This window comes from Babylonia areolata, chromosome 11 (assembly GCF_041734735.1).
Source record: "Babylonia areolata isolate BAREFJ2019XMU chromosome 11, ASM4173473v1, whole genome shotgun sequence".
NCBI lineage: Eukaryota > Metazoa > Mollusca > Gastropoda > Neogastropoda > Buccinidae > Babylonia > Babylonia areolata.
The window spans coordinates 34665331-34683912 of NC_134886.1; the positions used below are offsets into that span (position 1 = coordinate 34665331).

Sequence of the window (18582 nt, forward strand, 5' to 3'; positions counted from 1 at the left end):
CATTTTCTGTGTGTGCACTTATTAAATTGTGTGGGTGTGTGTCTGTGCAATGGGTGTGTCAGTGTATTATGCATGGGTGTGTGTGTTATTTATACTGTCAATCCTGAATTATTATGCATGTGTATACGCTGTGTAATATTGATGTTTATTTTGCATTTGTTTTTTTCTTTTCTTTTTTGCCCTTTTTTTTGGAGTACATGCAAAAGCTTTTCTTCTTTTTTTCTTCTTTTTTTATGACAGCATTGTCTGATACAGAAATTCAAAACACTTTACACGCATGAGGAGGAGATCTGCCAGACACAGGAGCAGACATGGGAAGACTGAGGCCAGGCAGTCACTGGCCTCCTGACCATTCCACCCACCAAGGAGCAGCAGACCAGGAAAGCACAGAGAGGGTGCAAGGTGTGTTACGCCAAACACAAAGCACAAGGAGTGTCACGTCATGAGGTGAAAATGCAAAAAAAAGCCACCACAATCATGTGCAAACAGTGTAAAGTGCCCCCTCTGTGCTGTTCCATGCTTTGAGGTGTTCCACACAGTCAAGGACTACAGCAAATAATAATCTAGCTGCAGCAGAAATGTGTAAATAGGGTTTTTTTTCTTTTATTTCAAGTGATGGATTTGTATGGTTTTTCTTTTTCTCTCTTTCCAGTGTTCTGATCTTCTATTTTATTTTTTTTAACAGTTTGTTCAGCAACATTTGACTTCAAACTCTGATTCAAAAGAATCAGGGAACCTTACCATGTGAGAAAATCATCTTATGCTGCCTTGTGGATTAGCTGATGGATATGACATGCCTTATGAGTACAGTATACCTATTTTTCTTTTTTCCTTTTTTTTCCAGTATTTAGTGACATAATTTAAAATATTTATAAAAAATATTTAGCAGCATTTAATGAGAAAACTGTTTTAAAATGTTAAAAGAAGAGATGGTAAACTTTCTAGTGATATATAATTTGTATGTCTTTGTCTCTGTGTGAAGGTGTGTTGAATTTTTCAAATATGCCCATATTTGCCCGTCACAGTAAAACTACATGTACTATTTAACTACGTCTCCACTGAGTTAATCATTGAAAGATCATCCCCCATCATATGTTTTACTGTTATCAGTGAGCATGAAGCTTCAGTCTATCTTGATCATGTCATGTGTATATTTACCTTAAATAGGTATTAACATCCCCCACACACATCCACACCCACATACCCCCTAGCCCCCCCCCGCCCCCCAAACCCCCTCTCCTGCCCCCCCCTCCCCCGCCACCCCCACCACACACACATATACACACATTCATATATCATATAACCTGAGATGGGAAGTGCAAATAAAACAATGAAAAAGGATCAGAAAGTAAACAACCAAGAAGAAAAGCGATAACACAGATTTATATTCCAGCTGTCATGCTGACATCAATATCTGAGGTTGGCCAAAACAAACATCAACTTGGTTTTGTTGGCTGTTTGTAGATGACAAAAATATAAGCAATAAAAACAACCCCCAAACCCATAATGTTAATTCTGAGGTCATCTATCCAAATATAGGTATCTATTGACCTCCACAATGTCAAGGTCACACAGTGGTGGGATGCCTTCAGGTGAGGGAGGCGTCACATCTTGTGAACTTGCATGACTGTCTGAAATGACAAACTCAAACATATATGAGGAGATAAACAGAGATGAATGAATACTTTGCAGTTTTTATTACCTCATTCTAAGCATGATAAATTTGTGTCTTTCATTTGTAGGAAAAACAAAAACAACGACAAAAGTAACACAAATATTCATATGAACATTTTCTATCTTTAAACACTTTGCACTTGCTGTTAACACTTAGAAAAGGAAAAACAACAACAACAACAACAAAACTAACACAAATAGACACATGAACATTTCTTATTTTTAATGCTTTACCATTGCTATTAACACTAAGCCATCAGAAAACAACAACAAAATAACATACAATTATAAAAAAATTATATGAGTATTGGTTTATCAAGCACAGGTTTTTTTTAAGAACATGAAAATGGTTTCAAACTAAACAGCATGTTGATCAACACCTCTCTATTTAATTTACTAGATTACAATAATTTCAAAACGTGATGGAAGTTCTCCAGTGTTTGACAAAAATTTGAAAGTTGAAATCTAAATCTCTATCAAATCATCTATCCACAATGTAAGTTATAAGTTTATAAACTTGCTTTAAATACAAATAGTCTCTCTCTTTTTTTAATTTAAAAAATATATATATATACTTTTTGTTTGTTTTTTAGTTTCTTGTATGCTGCATACAATAAATCATCAATACTGTATCAGTCCACTTTCATTCAACTTAGTTCTCATGTGCTAAGTTTGTTTTGCTGTTGTTACCATTTTGTTAAAAGTTCTTCTTTTTTTTCTTTATATATCTGAATTGAGCAGTTGAACAAATGCAAATGTTTTCAAGGAATTTGTACCTAAAAAACAGTAACACTGATGCAATATGTGCTGCTCCCATGCTCCGGCAATCCCCAAATCAAGCAAATGAAAGGAAATCTCACCTGTGATGATACTCAGAGAGGTAAGAGGTGGAGTGTTGATGAAGATGAGGCCCAGGTATGCCAGGTAAAACAAGAGGATGACCACACACAGGTAGACCGGCAGAGCCACTGCCCAGTACCTGGACATACCAATATGTATGTGATGTAAAGCAAATACATACAGATATAAATGATATCAACGACAGACAAATGTAACACCACCATAACATAGCAATATTAACAACAACAACTCTCTCTCTCTCTCTCTCTCTCTCTCTCTCTCTCTCTCACACACACACACACACACACACACACACACACACGCCACATTAACTGCAGTAGTAGTAAAAAAAATAATAATACAGCTAATAATAATAGTAAGAAACATAAAAATGATATTAGAATGAAGTTAACATTTTTATAAACACTTTAGTTCGTTACTGCACTGAAATAAATTGCCTTCTGACAATCAAAAATGCTGATCACTGTGAGTTCAATGATCACCGAAAATTTACTTTTCTTCTTGATGACTTAACTGATCTACTAATTTAACTTTAAACTCTTTTTTTTCCTAATTGAAAATGACTTACTTCTGAGGCCAGTAGGTGAGACCAACAGCATTCAGCCAGGAATCAGGAACATAGGCCCACACCAAGTACACACCTGATCACACATAACAAATCAAAATATCCCACAACAATGTGTCACAGCAGCACACTGATATTTTATAACAAAAGCAGGTCAGAGTTTTTATATTGTGCATGCCAGTCACACACGTCCACCACCACCACAACTCTCTATAAAAGCATATCAGTGAGCTTTAGGTTGCATGTGGGAAAAAAATCTAGTCTATTTAAGTTGTGTCTCAGATTTGACTTTCTTTGTGGTCGTGCCTTTTGAAGTTGTGTCTCACATCAGTACACCCAGGTGAGGGTTGTTGTCCACTTCCTGTAGGATTTCGTTGTTTGGGCTGCACATATAGGATGTCTTCTTCAAAACTCGTCAGTTTTGATCAACATAACACGGTCACCATGTCATCAAATCCAATCTGATATTATTTTATAAACTTTAATGGGGGATCACCATCATTTTATGTTCAGTAACGAAAGACAAACCGGGTGCTTACCAAGACCAATGTAAGAGGCCAGGTATAGTACGTAACCATACACTGCTCTTTCCGGGGTCGGGGACGGTTTGTGTTCCTCTGTCATGCTGCTGTCAACAACCATGCATGTCTAAAACTGAGAGAAACAAACCTCCTAACCCGGCTCCAGCCCAGTTTATCTGCGTGGTTAGAAACAGGAAGTAAGTGCGAACAGAAGGGACGCTAATCTCCGATTTTTGGCAGTTATTTTGTGGTTGTTTCCCTTCTGTATCTGTATCTGTAGAATACTTATGACATAAACGCAACGGTTGGGGGGAGAGCGCAGCCTAGCATTACTGGTGTCCTGAGAGCCGTGCTTTGAAGCTCTCGACAGATGTAACTGTCACCGTTGCCTCGTCCAGATGGTTCCAGTCACTAACAGTGCCAATAAAGAAAGAGTTTCTGAACTGCTCAGTCTGAGATCTGCCTACTACAAAGGATCTTGAATTGTTCCTGATGTGATTGGAGATGGCACTTGTTGCGTCGTATTCTTTAAAGTCGCGAGGTTTGATGCGACGTCCTTCCCATGTTTCGGCCGATGCATGCCCAGAGAGCAAGCGCATGTGCACGCACACATGCATGCCTCGAGACAGGAAGACAAAGAGGAGGAATGGAGAGGGAGGAGTGCAATATTAGGAGCGGGACACACACACACACACACACACACACACACACACACACACACACACACACACACACACACACACAAACAAACAAACAAAAAACGCACAGCGATTATACTAGCTGTATTAATTTCACAGTTGAGAAATTGAATTGTAAATCAGTCACCATTACTTGAAATTATCTCTCTCTCTCTCTCTCTCTCTCTCTCTCTCTCTCTCTCTCTCTCTCACACACACACACACACACACACACACACACACACACACACACACACATCCTGTCTACAGTAGATTTCGCATCAACACTATGGGATCCGCCAGTGCGAACACCATGAAACAGGTGTTTCCACATACAAAATCATTCAGTTTTGGTATGCGTCTGTCCACCCGTTTGAAGCACAGACAGAGAAAGAGAGAGATGGTGGGGGGGGGGGGGGGGGGCGTGGGAGACAGATACAATGGCAATGACAATGAGTTTATTCGCACTAACTCTTTGGAGTCATAGAGAAACAAGGAAACATGGCAATAACAGGATGACGGCCACAGAGGAAGAGCAACGATATCTTAAACAGAAGAAACAAATGAGGAGATAATACAAATTGGGGGAAAATAAAATAAAATAAAGTAAAAGGTCAAACGTAATCAGCAGTCTGATACAATGCAATAAGAATAGCGAATTATATACTCCACAGACAAATGCACAGATCACAACTCAGATTTACAATAATAATCAGTGAGAGAAGTGATGGACAAGGAAGGTAAGCTTGTGATTCATAGAGAGTGACGTCCCGTCGGTTACTTGCACACCGTTGAGCAAGAAAGATTCATTCGTTGTGCAACCATAGGTATATTTTGAGTGAGTGTGTGTGTGTTCGACTCATTCCTTTTGAAACAAGACAGGAAGACCCATATCTTGGGTGAGCCCTCTCAGGTGACAAGAACAGCTAATAACGCGTTAGTATTGAAGTTGTATGCTTCAGCTGGAGTTACACTTTTAATTACTTTTCTGCTGCTGTTTCGGGGAAGTTTAATTCTATCAGAAACTGTGAAACCGAAAGTATTTTTGTCTCCTAATTGTATTGAAAATTCTCGTTGAAAATCAGGGTTTGTTTTGGCCATTATAGCGCAGGTTATTGCGCATGATTTTGCAATGCCATATAGTTGTAGGTAATTCATTTGGAAGAGAGGTATGGTGTGATTTTGAATGTGCTCAGTAGAAATGGCAGTAATTAACATATTTGGGCATTGTTTGTTTGCTTTTATTATGAATTTCTCCGTTTAAATGAAAGAATAGTCAGTAATGAATGTGTTTATTCATTAGAAGGAATGGCGCAGAAATCAGATAACTTCATACTGTCATAATCAGTTTTATGTTTTCATTCGCATAAAACTAAAAGGGATTGGTATGATTTGGGCAGTCTTAAAATATACTTATTTTACCCCCGTTCACCAGATATTGAGATTTTCATGGTGAACATACTCAGAGTCCTGAATGTTCCCTTACTGCAGAGGTTTGAGAAGAATTTACAATCTTTTCCAAAATTAACTAGTGATGTAAGAACTTTACATTGGAACTGGGAGGAGCAATTAGAAAGACTTACACCATGAAATTGCAAAGATCAACATCTTTTTGTTTTCTTGTGGTATGTTAACATGTGATCAACATCATTTTGCTTTTTTGGGGTGTGTTATTTTAAGTAATAACTGAATCTGAACTGGCCTGGAAAATAAGAAACAACTTGTGCGGCATGAGTTGATTATAAAGTGAAATAGATTAGATGATATTACAAATACTGTAGCATTATTAATACAGCATATGTTATTGTGACAATGTTATTATTCATTTTAATTTTTACAAAATCAGTGGATGTAACTTTAAGTTGTAAGTGACCAAGTTGATAGAGAAACTAATGAATGCATGTGTGTGCACCTGTGCGTCTACGCACACACACACACACACACACACACACACACACACACACACAGATTGATATCATTCGTTTACTACCGTAACATTTTTCGTTTTGCACTTATACCAGTATATTTCGTGGGTTTGTCTCTAAAAAGTAAAAATCACATCTTCACAAGGCATCTTTGAGGAGTCATTAGACAATGATTTTTCTCTCACACAGACCAGAAGACCACTGGACTTTAAGTGGTGTCTTTAAATCATATACTAATACTTTATAGGATGGTAGGGTGCCTTTGTCAAGGCATCTGACAAGTCCACACTTAAGTCATGTCAGACATGTCAGACAAACATGGTTAATTAAGATACCTTTCTGGTCAGTGGTCTTTGCACTGTCTCTGAAACTGAAAGGTTCAAAACCATTACCCCTGCCCCATCCCTTTCCTTTGAGAAAGTTTCTCTCATTTTCTCTATCTATGACCATTTCATGACAGAAGGGTTTTTTCCTCCACTTAACTGCATCATTATGTTGTTCAGTTTCAAGCTTAGATGTCTGTATGAAATACTGATGTTGTAATGATACTAATAGTAATACAGTACTATTGAATTGTTAGGTTATCCAAATGTTAATGTGATGTTAGATTATTAATGTTACATAGTATTTTCTTCTTCTTCAGAATCAAAACAGGAGCTGAAGTTTCACACTGATAGCACAATCTCTGGTGTGTATTGCTTCTTGCTGCAGCAAGAGTAAAACTGAAGAAAGACATGCAGTCAGCAGATGAAAATAAGCAAGACCAGGAGGAAGAAAATATGGAAACCACTGAAGGTACATTTTTAGTTACATCAGGATACATGTACACGGTGTATGTATGTGTGTGTTCATGTATGTGTGTGTTTGTGTGTGTGTGTGTGTGTGTGTGTGCTGAAGGGGGTGTATGTCATCCAGTGCACGCATTTAAAGAAGGTCTGCAAAGTCTCAAAAAACATTAAATGTATATCATATTATGTTGTTGTTGTTTCTGTCTGTTTGGATAATGTGATAGATACCAAGCCTGTGAAGAACTGTTATGGCTGGGAAGCTAGGTTGGGATACATATGTGTGTGTGCGTGTGTGTGTGTGTGTGTGTGTGTGTGACAGAGATAAAAAGATCATTGCAAATAATACAGGTACATATGAAATGTCATGTAAATGATAACGTATGCATAGCATGGTTTATATTGCAATTGGTATGATGTTTTTGATCGCTTTGTGTACCATACATATTTATCTATGATTCAGATTGTATGGGGAGTGAAAAAAGAGAGCGAGATGACACTGAAAGCATCTTCTGCAAATTGTTAACTGTATGTTGTGATTTTAACTGCACATGATTTTGTCTCTATAGCTTGTATTTATTATTGTATTTGTTTCGTTTTATACTGAATTTCTATAATTTGCTTTGAGGAAAGTTTGATATGAGATTTATGAAATGAGTGCTTTGGGAATGCAAAATTTTGGCTGTGCTACAGATTCATTTACAGGTTTGTGTATATGCATACATATATCTACTTGATAAAAGACATTTGTGTAGTTTAGAAACAACAATGGTTGATCTTTGTAAGGTACTTACCAATGACAACATTTTCCAATATATGTTAACTCAGTTAATATTTGGTATATGTAGTTGTGCTTGCTTGCCTTCATGGAAAGGGTGGAGAAAGTGAGGGGAGGCACAGTGAATTACGTGTGTTCCATGCTTGCCTCTGACCATCTGTTTTTCTGCTTATTTTCTTCACACTTCTTCGCTTTAAAATGTAGTGTTTAATTTAGTCATTTATGCATTTTTGCTGCCTTGTCTGAAAAACAGAAGGGAAAATAATGTAAAACTGTGAATACATGACGGTGCATCAACAGTTCACAAGGAGTGTTGATTCTTTGTTTTTTCCAGAAGTGCCTTCTTTGCCACAACAAGCGGTCAGCTCTGAATCTGCAGAGGGTGCGGCTGTTCCAGAAGACCAGGAGACTGGCAGCAACACCACCTTGCCATCAAGTTCTTCGTTAGTCAAACCTCCTCCATCGTTTGTCCAGGCAGCAGTGCCAGTGGACGCAGCTGGCCTCAGAGATGCAATCCTGGGCGATGGAGCCTCTGCCAGTGCTTATGCATCTGCCACTGCCTCCAAGAAGAAAAAGAAGAAGAAGAAGCGACCCAAATCAGCCCAGACTTCTCCAGATGCTGTCTCCTCCACCTCCACCACTTCAGGAGCTGATTTTGGGGTGGAGCCTGTTCTCACGGCGAGTCTGGAGGCCATGACTGTGTCAGACACTGCTGCTGCCACACCGGCTGCAGAAGCGGAACAGAAAAAGAAGAAGAATAAAAAGAAGAAGAAAGGGGACTGTGATCAAAATACTGCTGATGCAGGCCCCATGGAGGTGGAGATGACAGAGAAGGGTGAAAAGCAGGGCGAGGGTGGGGGACAGAAAACAGAACAGCCACAGGGGCCAAATCAGGCTCAATCCAACCTGCAGCTCTTGGCACAGAACCTGTTAGACAGGCAGAAAGTGCCACGGAAACCACTTCTCCCACAGCAACAGATGCAGAAGCAACAGATGCAGCAGCAGCAGCAGGGACAAGGTCAGAGACAGGGTCAAGGGCAATGGCAGAACCAGCAGCAGCAGAAACAGAAAGGGAACAAGAAAAACATTGTAAGTCTATATTGCTGTTGTTTCGGTCTGTTTGGATAATAGGATGCATATCAAGCTGCTGAAGAAATGTCTTGACTTGGAATTTAGGTGGGGGAGGAGGGTTTGGGGGGAGTTTGAGGGGTGGGGGGGGGGGGTGAATGTGGTGTTAAATGTGGGTGATGCTTGTGATTCTTAAAACTACCCTTGCAGAAGCCATTAGCAGTAAAGTGCAAGAAAGTTTATAGACTCATTTCTCTGTACCTTATGAATGAGAGAAAAAAGTATGTTGTGAGAAGAAAGTGATTCAGTTCAATACAATACAATACAGTGTGATGCAATGCAATGCAGTACAATACAGTTTAAATTCAAATCAGTTAAATTCAGTTCAAATTACAGTGCAGTTCAAATGTCTACGCAATTAAGCTCAGTATGGCACAGTACAAAGCAATGTAGTACAACGCAATAACAATCTCAACAAGTTTAAAAAGAAAATATTAGATGATATGATATGCACTCTTTCTTGATTTGTGGGCTCAGCTCTCACATTCACTCATACAGATGTCACATTCACTGACATGATAGATCTGTAATTGATCTTTTATGTGTATGATGGTTTCTTCACTGCCATCTGGTCAGCTATGCTCTGTTTTGTATGTCTTGCAGTAATTGATAGTTTTGTTGTCAGTCAAATACCTAGGAGCTTGAAGCAAAAAAATACCAAAGATGAATTACTTTGCCAAAGAAATTAAATGTGCCTGTGTGTTGTTAGATGGATGCCAGAGGTGTTGAGATGATTTCCGGACAAAGATTAAAAGCTGTTTCATCTGCATTCTGAAGAATCTACCTCCATGCACCAGTCACAAGAGCTTGTTTATGAATTTTAGCATGGGCATGTTCAGTTGCAATGGTTGTCTTGAAATATGTCGATTTTTTTTAATTATTATTATTATTTTAATTATTTGATTTGTGCCGATTCATGATTAACCCCTTGACTGTTGCTGACGAGTATGATCGTCAGTGAAAACAAAGCTGTCCCCTCACTGAGATAACACGGATTTACAGGACAGGATGTTGGTCACCATTTTCTGTTTGGACAGTTTCCTCTTCAGATGGCATTACCTTTGTTCATTGAAATCAATTACACACTGAAAATTTGAAAGGTATGTACACAGAGTAGTGACTGTGCTGATCTTATTTCACCAAGGTTCAGCAGTCAAGGGGTTAAAACAAATATTCAGTTAGACACTCTCTGTGTTTCTGCTGTCTGGTTTTAAGGCTGTCTCTTGTTCTCTCTGAGTGATGATGTTGTTTGATATGTCCATAGAATTGTACTAATGATTGTTACAGTTCGAACCTCACTGGTCCATGGAGAAAGTCTCAGAAGGATTAAAACGAGGCACACTTATTCAGGTGGGGGTAGCTGCTTTATGTTATACTCCTGCTTTTTGGTTCAGTGTGTGTGTGGGGTGTGTGTGTGTGTGTGCGCGCGCGTGTGTGCGCGCGCGTGTGTGTGTGTGTATGTGTGTGTATGCTGTATTGAATGCACGCAAATTTGGATTCACACCCCACTGTCAACATCCCACCTCCCAAAGCACAAAGTCCTCCCCCACCCCCATGCCCCCACAATTTCCTATCTCCCCTTTTCCCCAGTTTCTACATTTGTATTTTATGTGTTTTGGTTGGAACTGAATGCATTTGAAGAACACCAGTCTCTCCCTTCCTCTTCCCCCTTCCCAGCTGCTGTCACCTCCTCCTCTCCTTTTCCATGGATATTATTTACTGAGTAGTGCTACTTTGAATTTTGTACTTCCTGGAATTTCTCTACTTTTTTTGGGGGGGTGTATGTGTGGGGAAGGGGGTGAGGTGGGGGGAGGGGAGGGGGCTTTGTTGTTTTTTGAGGTGGTTTCTGTCTAGTCTGATATGAGAAAGTTACGATAGTTCTTAAATTTCTTTCATCTAATCAGTATCTTTATGAATTGAAAAAAAAGAAAAAGGTTACAGGTGTGTGTTTCACGGGTGTCTGAAAGTAGAATTCTGCAATATTTTTGTTTTCCTTGGGATGCTTTTCTTTCATTATTTTTTTTATTTGATTTTGTTATGCAGTTGTCTGATAAAATTTTTTGTATTTGCAGGGTCCAATCCGGATAAATCCAAGGAATTATGAAGATGCTTATGTGCCTTTACCAGTGAGTATTTTTATGCTTGTGCATGTTTTCATGCACATTTGTAAAATTCATAAATGCACATGGATGAATTTACGCATAAAAAGTAAAAGTATAAACAAGAGAAGAATGTGTGCACACACACACACACACACACACACTTACACACTCACGCACACTCACTCTCTCTCACACACACACACACACACACACACACCCTTTTACCCATCATCAAGCTCAAGCTCAACTTGCAAACCCTTCCTTTTATTATAGAGTTATTTTAGCCATCAAACACTCTTGTGCCAGCCTCTGGTTCATTTCCCCCTTCATTGCTCAGCTGAATGAGAACAAACAGAACACTGATGGTTTTTGTTAACTCTTCGCTATTTACAGAACTTTGTTGTCGGATGGAAAATAAAGAGTTAAGAATGTAGCTGGATAGATATTTTGTATATGAGACCATGCGTGAGGTAAAATCTATCGTCCATCATGTTGATGAGAATCCCAGTTCATTGTATTCATGAACTTAGAGGCAATGCTCATAAAGTAAGTACCATTAGGTATAAACATTGAAATAAAGTTTTAGGGCAGAGGTGAGAACTGATCAGTCCATTTGACAGACTTTAAGTCCAGAAATTGTGGGTTTAACTGCTGGCATGTCTGGAGGTAATGGGGTGAGGGTGATGATTTTTTTCCAATCTCCTTCCTTAACGTGTGCAGACCTGTAGTTTATAACAACAAGAAAAATGGTTGTGCACAGAACAGCGCATAGCATTTGCAGAAGTCATTCACCAAGGAAATCGTACCAACAGAATCAGAGGGAGGAAAGAATATGAATTATGTTAATACTGATATATTATTTGTAAAACGAGGTGCGGTGTGTTGTTGGTCAGGATGGCACTGCAGACATCTACATCAGTGGAATGGGGGACCGGAACCGGGCCCTGAATGGGGATGAAGTGGCCGTGCTGGTTCAGGATCGAGACAACTGGAGGGTGAGCCCTTCTGCATTGCACTGACACCCATTATTGTTAATAGGCAATGATAATGATGACAGTTATACTGTGCGTTTGTATGGCGTCCTTTCTCTATAAGAGCCCAGGGTGCCTTTCTTAAAATGATTGACACCCAGTCTTGATAATAAGTAGTATTTATAAAAAAGATTTACATAGCACCCTTTCTCACTAAGACTAGGTCAGGGTGCCTTACATGAAATAACTGACACACGATAAGAGTAATGATAATAGTGTTAAGAATAAATATTATATTAATAATTATATAACTGTATATTTGTATAGCATCATTTCTTTCTAAGAGCTAAGAGCACTATATATGAATTGAAATGTTATAAATTACATGCAAAATGAACCACTGGTGTACTCTTTCATACTACCGCCTGCATGCAAGGTGAGTTGGCAGGTATGGGGCTGTGTTGCAGAAGTTAGAGATAAAGAATGCTAAAGAAAGCCAGCTTTTGAAAAGATGAGAAAATTGTTGTTGGAAGAAATGTCTAGGAAATGGATGGATTGGTACCATACAGGCTATACTTATACAGATGTTTTAGGGTTATGATATGTTTCGGAATTGCTCAGAACTGAATGTTGGAAAATATTGTGCTTGAAAAAGGTCTTTGAAGAGATGTGTAGAAAGTGTGATTCATGACTTGTGATGGAGTGGGACATTCAAGTAATATTGAGGGCTGCTGTGTCAGTTGGATGCTGATATTGATATATTTGGCTGAAGGAGTGTGTTTGTGTGTGTGTGTGTGTGTGCGCGTGCGTATGTGAAAGAGAGAGACAGACAGACAGAGAGTAATCATTTTTGTGTGGATTTCATACATGAGTAGTATAGACAGCACCCAAATGGCATGAACTCTCAGCGACATTGTATGCAACAGGAATGATTGAACACAAGCGAATGACTGTAGACATTGCATGGACCACTCACATATTGCCTCACCTGTCCAGATTTACAACAGCCGTTCTGTATATTGATCATTGTCAGGACTGAAAAAACTGAAAACATTTTTTAACATTCTTACCAAGTAGTGAAACATGACTTTCCAGATATGATCAAAAACAAAACTTGCAAATGAAAAAAAGAAAAAAAGAGAGAAGAAAAGTGCCACAAGGTGCTAGAACTGCGCAAAAACTATCAGTAAGTGAGTGGTCTGGAAGCTAGCCGAAAGTTGTTTCCTTTCCCTAATTACATATACTCAACTGACAGGACAAACACCTTGTTTGATGAACTGGGACTTGCTGCCTGAGTTATTGATCAGATGTACATGCAGTGGTGCCCCAGCAGTGCTGGCCTGTAAGGTGTACTGAGTGTAAAAAAAAAAAGGGGGGGGGGGGGTAATACAGGTCATTTAGATGAGACAGTAAATTCAGATCCTATGTACAATATGCGCTTCACCCATGTTAAAGGATCCACAGCAACAAACGGGTTGTCCCTGGCAAAAATTCTGAAGAAAAGTCCATTCTAATATTCATCTGTATGAGTGAGTGTGATTGAAGCCTGACACTGGAAATGTATGATGAGTGCCTGAAGGCAGCTGTAAAGTCGGTTCTACCCAGGTAGGCAGCGTGTCAAGCAAATGACAAGGTGTTTGTAAGACACAGTTTGGTCTCTGGCTGAAGATAAGTGCTGTATAAATATTAAATATCAGGAGGTAGCAAAAGAGAAAGTTGCAGGAACAATGAATATAAATAACTTTTTTGATATTAATAAAGATGACTTGTTTCTTGATTTTTCTTAAAGCAAAAAAAAAAAAAAAAATGAAAATCAACTTTTTTTTTATATTAAGAAAAACGTTTTATACTAAAAGACATGTTTCATTTCTTCCAGGTTTTCACAGAAGAAGTTGATCATTATGAAAAATGCAACTCTCCCAAGCCTGTCCGAACACCAGCAGCTGAGAGTGAGATGGCAAACACAGCCAGTGAAAAAGGGGTCGAAAAAGAGAATGACACCGACGTACAGGAGAAATCTCCTGATGTGCTGGTGGAAGAAGAAGAGGAGGTGGAGCTTGACAGTTCTGGAAAACCAATCGGTGAGCATATTACAATATTGGGAATGTAATTCTACCAGTTAGAAAAAAAATGTTCCATCAGCGCTTAATGTTTTTGTTTTTTGTTTTTTTCAGCAGTTTTAGTTATTCAGTTTGCAGTTGTGTTTGTCACAGTTTGTTTTTATTTTATTTTGTTTTGTTTTGGGTTTTTTTTAAAATTTTTTTTGTGTTTATTTCCATTTGATTTCATTTTATATGTAAAATTAGATAAGCCATGTTTTCCCATGTAAAATAGCAAGTTCACTGCTGATGACATTAAAGTTGTTCATTTTTTGCTGTCTGTTTCTCTGTCTGTCTGTCTGTTTCTCTCTCTCTCTCTCTCTCTCTCTCTCTCTCTCTCTCTCTCACACACACACACACACACACACACACACACACACACACACACACACACACGTACATTCTTGCTGTATTCATGGAAAGCACCAACCAAACAATCCAAACAAACAGATGGAAACCAGCTTATGACGTCCCATCATCATCATCATCATAATCATTATGTGTGCCCAGAAAGCACCCTGGTCACCAAACAAGTCACCGGCAGTGCCGCCACCCCAGCCCAGCCTTCCTCCTCCACCCCACAGCCCTCCACCCCACTCACTGCTAGCGGTGGGGGCGGGTGTAAAGGAAAGGACAAAAAGGGAGGAGGCGGGGAGAAGAACCAGTGTTCGCCCAAGAAGCGTTACAAGTCAGTGAAGGAGGTGATGGACCAGGCTAGCCCCGTGGTGCGGAAGCTCTTTGACGCCACAGGGGCGGGGGGAGGAGGGCCTGCAGCCACAGGAGGAGGAGGAGGGGGGGAAGAGGACGGGGAGGAGGGAGGCGCTGCCGCCATCATCAACGCTGACAAGTTCATGCAGCGCACGGGGAAGGTGAGGGAGGAGAGGAAGAGACAAAGGGTCAGGGAGTGTGGAGGGGATGGGGTGGGGGAGAAGAGGAGAAGGACTGTGTCTTTGAGTGTGAGAGTTGGGAGATAGTGGGTGTGATAGCTGTGTTGTTTTGGGTGATGTGTGAGTGCAATAGATAAGAAATCATGTGGATTTTGTGGGGGTTTTCTTTTTTTTGGATTTGTTTTTGTTTGTTTTTCTTAATAGGAAAAATATGATGTCTTTGGGAATGTGAGAATGGGGAGAGTACAGTCATTTCGTTGTTTCAGGGGTGACATGTGCTTGCAAGAACATCAACTGTTTTACAAACTATGTGTTTTTTGGTGTGTGTTTTTATTAGGAACAGATGTGTCTGGGAGTGTCAGAGGGGAAATAGTGTTGTGGTACTGTGTGTTGGGGTGATGTGTGAGAGCAACAAGGTCATCTGAATAGCAAGCCATTTGTTGGGTTTTTTTGTGGGTACTTTTTTTTTTTTTTTTTAGGGGAAAGAGTGTAGTGAAGGATGTGTTTTAGGGTGACGTGTGAGTACAAGAGTCAAATAAATAAAAAACAAACTGTTTTAAAACATTTTTTTTTATTATTGTTCGTTTTTAAACCATTAAACCCTGGGGAGTTGACAACCTCTGCAGGCTTCCATGCCATATTGATGCAGGAAAAATGCAGAAAATGTACTGTTCTTTCTCCAAATGACATGTGGACATGGAAATATGTAAATGCTAGTTCCCTTTCTTTGCGATTTATGCATAGGCGGGAACATGAAAAACATCTTAATGAGATGAATTTTGATGCCAGAGCAATGATGGGGCACAGGGCTTCGTTCATGAGTTAAGGAAAAGGTGATGTGCCTGGCAGTGTGAAAGGAGGAAGAGTGTGGTCATTCGGTCTTTTCGGGTAATGCATGAGTTCCAGGAAAGTTGACAGAATAACTTCTTTCTTTTTTTTCTTAAAAAAAAAAAAAATCAAAGGAGAAGACTGGGAGTGTGATAGTGGACAGAGCGTGGTGATTCTGAGTGTTTGATGATGTATGAGTGCAGGAAAATTAACTGAATAACAAATCTTTTTTTCTTCTTCTTCTTCTTTTTTCTCTCTCCAAGGAATGGGGGAGTGGGGGGGTGGGGGTTGCTAATGATGACAATTGCCCTGTCAGTTGCATTTTTGTCATAACATGTGTCTCAACTTTTCTGCACACAACCATATCCAGGCTTGAACCATTGTTAGCCTCGGTGCAGACTGTCATCAAAGAACTGTAAATAATAGACAGCAGTGATGTTAACAGCCAGAATACTCAGTAAATCTGCATAGTGACTCTGGTGGTGTATGGTAATTGTATTGTGTTGTATTGTATTATATAACTTTATGTCACATCAGACTTCTGCACACAGGATCTTGGTTTATCATCTCATCCTAATGAGTCTTCTGATTGGATACCACCTTCTAAGCTCCCAATTCAGGAACTGTGAATGCCAGAAATGCTTGATGCAGTCAGTGATGGGATCATGACAGAAAAAAAAAAATGTTTATGGTAGGAATCTGAGAGTTTGGGTCAAAGTCTAGCGTTATTTCCTAAGTATCAATACTTTCCAGAGCTGCCAAAATTCCCCTGATGAAAATAATGGGAGTCTCACTGTTTTATAATTTGTGCCTTCTTGGATCAGGGATTACTTTGTTTTCCCTCAGTTAATATTTTGATTGAAAATATTCAGTGTGTCTGTGTGTGTGTGTGTGTGTGTGTGTGTGTGTGTGCAGGTGGTTGCCATTGTGGAAAGGAAACACTCCCGGGCCAGCAGTGGTAACCTGCGTCCCATGCAGGACAAAAATCACAACTTTGCTGTCTTTGCCCCCAGCGATTCCCGTGTTCCTCGCATTATGATCCCCACCAGAGAGCTGCCACCTGGTCAGTTTTTTGTTGATTGTTGTGGTAGTGTCTTTTGTGGTGGTGGTGGTGGTGGATTGGGTATGTGTGTGTTAGTGTGTTTGTGTTAATGGGTTGTGTGTGGTGGTGATGTGAGTGTGCTGGTAATTGTGGTCTTTTCAAGAGGGAAAGAAAAGAAAGTTTTCACTCTTCCAACAGAATCATTGACACTCAAGTCCATTTTCAATGGATGGCACCGCTTCAGTGGCCATCAGTCTTAAGCTAATTTTATTTCTGATTGGATAAATAAAGATGTGCTCTATTGTATAGAACAACAACAACAAAAAAAAATATATATATATATACACAGATCTGACCTTTGCATTTTGATAATCAAGTGACTGTTTCCCACAGGTTTCAAGGAGCGGCCGGATGATTTCACCAAAATCCTTTTCATCGCACGTATCACCGAATGGAACGAGACCAGTAAAATGCCCAGGGGGTAAGACATTATGAGTAGAAAAATTTGCAATAATTCCTCTTCTTTGTTCCTTTGTTTCCCATTCTTCTAAAAACAAAGCAAAACATTTGGACCTGATGTTTGGTGTGTGGGTGATATTCTCCTCTGGCCTGTATCCTTGGTGATTTTTATACTTATGTACTGCTGTAAACTTTTTTTCTTAACATCATCATGAATTGTGCGACAGGCACAATAGCTGAATGGTTAAAGCGTTGGACCTTCAATCTGAGGGTCCCAGGTTTGAATTTCAGTGACGGCGCCTGGTGGGTAAAGGGTGGAGATTTTTCCGATCTCCCAGGTCAACATGTGTGCAGACCTGCTGGTGCCTGACCCCCCTATGTGTGTATATGCACGCAGAAGATCAAATACGCACGTTAAAGATCCTGTAATCCATGTCAGCTTTCAGTGGGTTATGGAAACAAGAACATACCCAGCATGCACACCCCCAAAAACAGAGTATGGCTGCTTACATGGCGGGGTAAATAAACAAAATGGCCATACACATAAAATGTTGCATGTCTGTCTGAGTGTGTATGTGTGCCTGAAATCTGATTGAATGACACAGGAAAGGAATGATGAGCGCCCAGTAGCAGCCGACAGTCAGCTCTACCCAGGAAGGCAGCCTGTTGTGCAAATGACCCCGTATTTGTAAAGCACTTAGAGCTTGGTTTGTGACTGAGGATAGGCGCTATATAAGTATCCAAATCAATCAATCAATCGTTTGATGCTGAGTTGTATATTGATTCAGTTGTAACATAGCTTCACCTCCTGTTATAGTCAGAATGCAGCATTTTATGAATCCTTCATTATTCAGTGCTGAAGGAATGGAGGGGTTTGCGCTGAATGGCTTAGCAGATGACGGGCCTGGTGGAGGCGTCTTTGTACTGCATGAGCCACGAAATGTGGTCAACAGAGCAAAACTATAGGCATGGTTTGCATAAGTTTGACATTGTACAGTTTATTTAACCAAACAGGGGATATGACACAAAGTTCCCCATTTTATTTGGAATTACCTCTGGGGCTTGTTGCATTCCAGGGAATCTGAAGTTACACACTATCTGTTCCTGCAGTTAGGTTCATGCTGTAGTCCAGATCACTACTGGTTCTCAGGTAAAACAAAGAGTTAGTGATCATGTTCTTCAAGTGTTTTCATATTCTTTTTGCTTCTTTGGCTCCGTAAATAAGCCTTGGTTTTAAAAGCAGATTGACATCTAACCGCAGTCAGTAATGAACATATCAG

The 18582-nt window shown here is 39.7% G+C and overlaps 2 protein-coding genes across 5 annotated transcripts in view; one reads left to right on the forward strand and one right to left on the reverse strand.

Annotated features, from left to right (window-relative positions):
• Positions 1-1275: 1275 nt before the first annotated feature.
• On the reverse strand, positions 1276-4431 carry LOC143287379 (phosphatidylinositol N-acetylglucosaminyltransferase subunit P-like). The gene is made up of 4 exons (XM_076595350.1): positions 3640-4431; positions 3104-3176; positions 2535-2653; positions 1276-1631 (listed from the first exon to the last, which is right to left on the reverse strand). The coding sequence occupies exons 1-4, from the start codon at positions 3740-3742 to the stop codon at positions 1522-1524; spliced, it is 405 nt and encodes a 134-aa protein (XP_076451465.1). The 5' UTR covers positions 3743-4431; the 3' UTR covers positions 1276-1521.
• A 647-nt stretch (positions 4432-5078) lies between these two features.
• The window catches only part of LOC143287690 (DIS3-like exonuclease 2), a 47778-nt gene continuing 34274 nt past the window's right edge, over positions 5079-18582 (forward strand). Inside the window, exons 1-10 of one of the 4 annotated variants that reach the window (XM_076595893.1) lie at positions 5079-5125; positions 6867-7018; positions 8121-8875; positions 10202-10264; positions 10987-11040; positions 11910-12011; positions 13864-14068; positions 14597-14955; positions 16717-16864; positions 17237-17324. In XM_076595893.1, coding sequence (XP_076452008.1) covers positions 6958-7018; positions 8121-8875; positions 10202-10264; positions 10987-11040; positions 11910-12011; positions 13864-14068; positions 14597-14955; positions 16717-16864; positions 17237-17324 — 1835 coding nt within the window. In that variant the 5' untranslated portion in view covers positions 5079-5125; positions 6867-6957. Of the gene's footprint in view, positions 5235-6866; positions 7019-8120; positions 8876-10201; positions 10265-10986; positions 11041-11909; positions 12012-13863; positions 14069-14596; positions 14956-16716; positions 16865-17236; positions 17325-18582 lie in introns of all 4 variants that reach the window. The other 3 variants (XM_076595890.1, XM_076595891.1, XM_076595892.1) reach the window with 3 other exon arrangements.

Excerpts from the sequence above, each read along its gene's own strand:
- LOC143287379 (XM_076595350.1), bottom strand. The coding sequence starts at position 3,742 with ATGGTTGTTGACAGCAGCATGACAGAGGAACACAAACCGTCCCCGACC. Across the intron at positions 3,177-3,639 it reads GGCCTCTTACATTGGTCTTG|GTGTGTACTTGGTGTGGGCC; the intron begins GTAAGCACCCGG and ends ATGTGTGATCAG. Across the intron at positions 2,654-3,103 it reads CTCACCTACTGGCCTCAGAA|GTACTGGGCAGTGGCTCTGC; the intron begins GTAAGTCATTTT and ends TGGTATGTCCAG.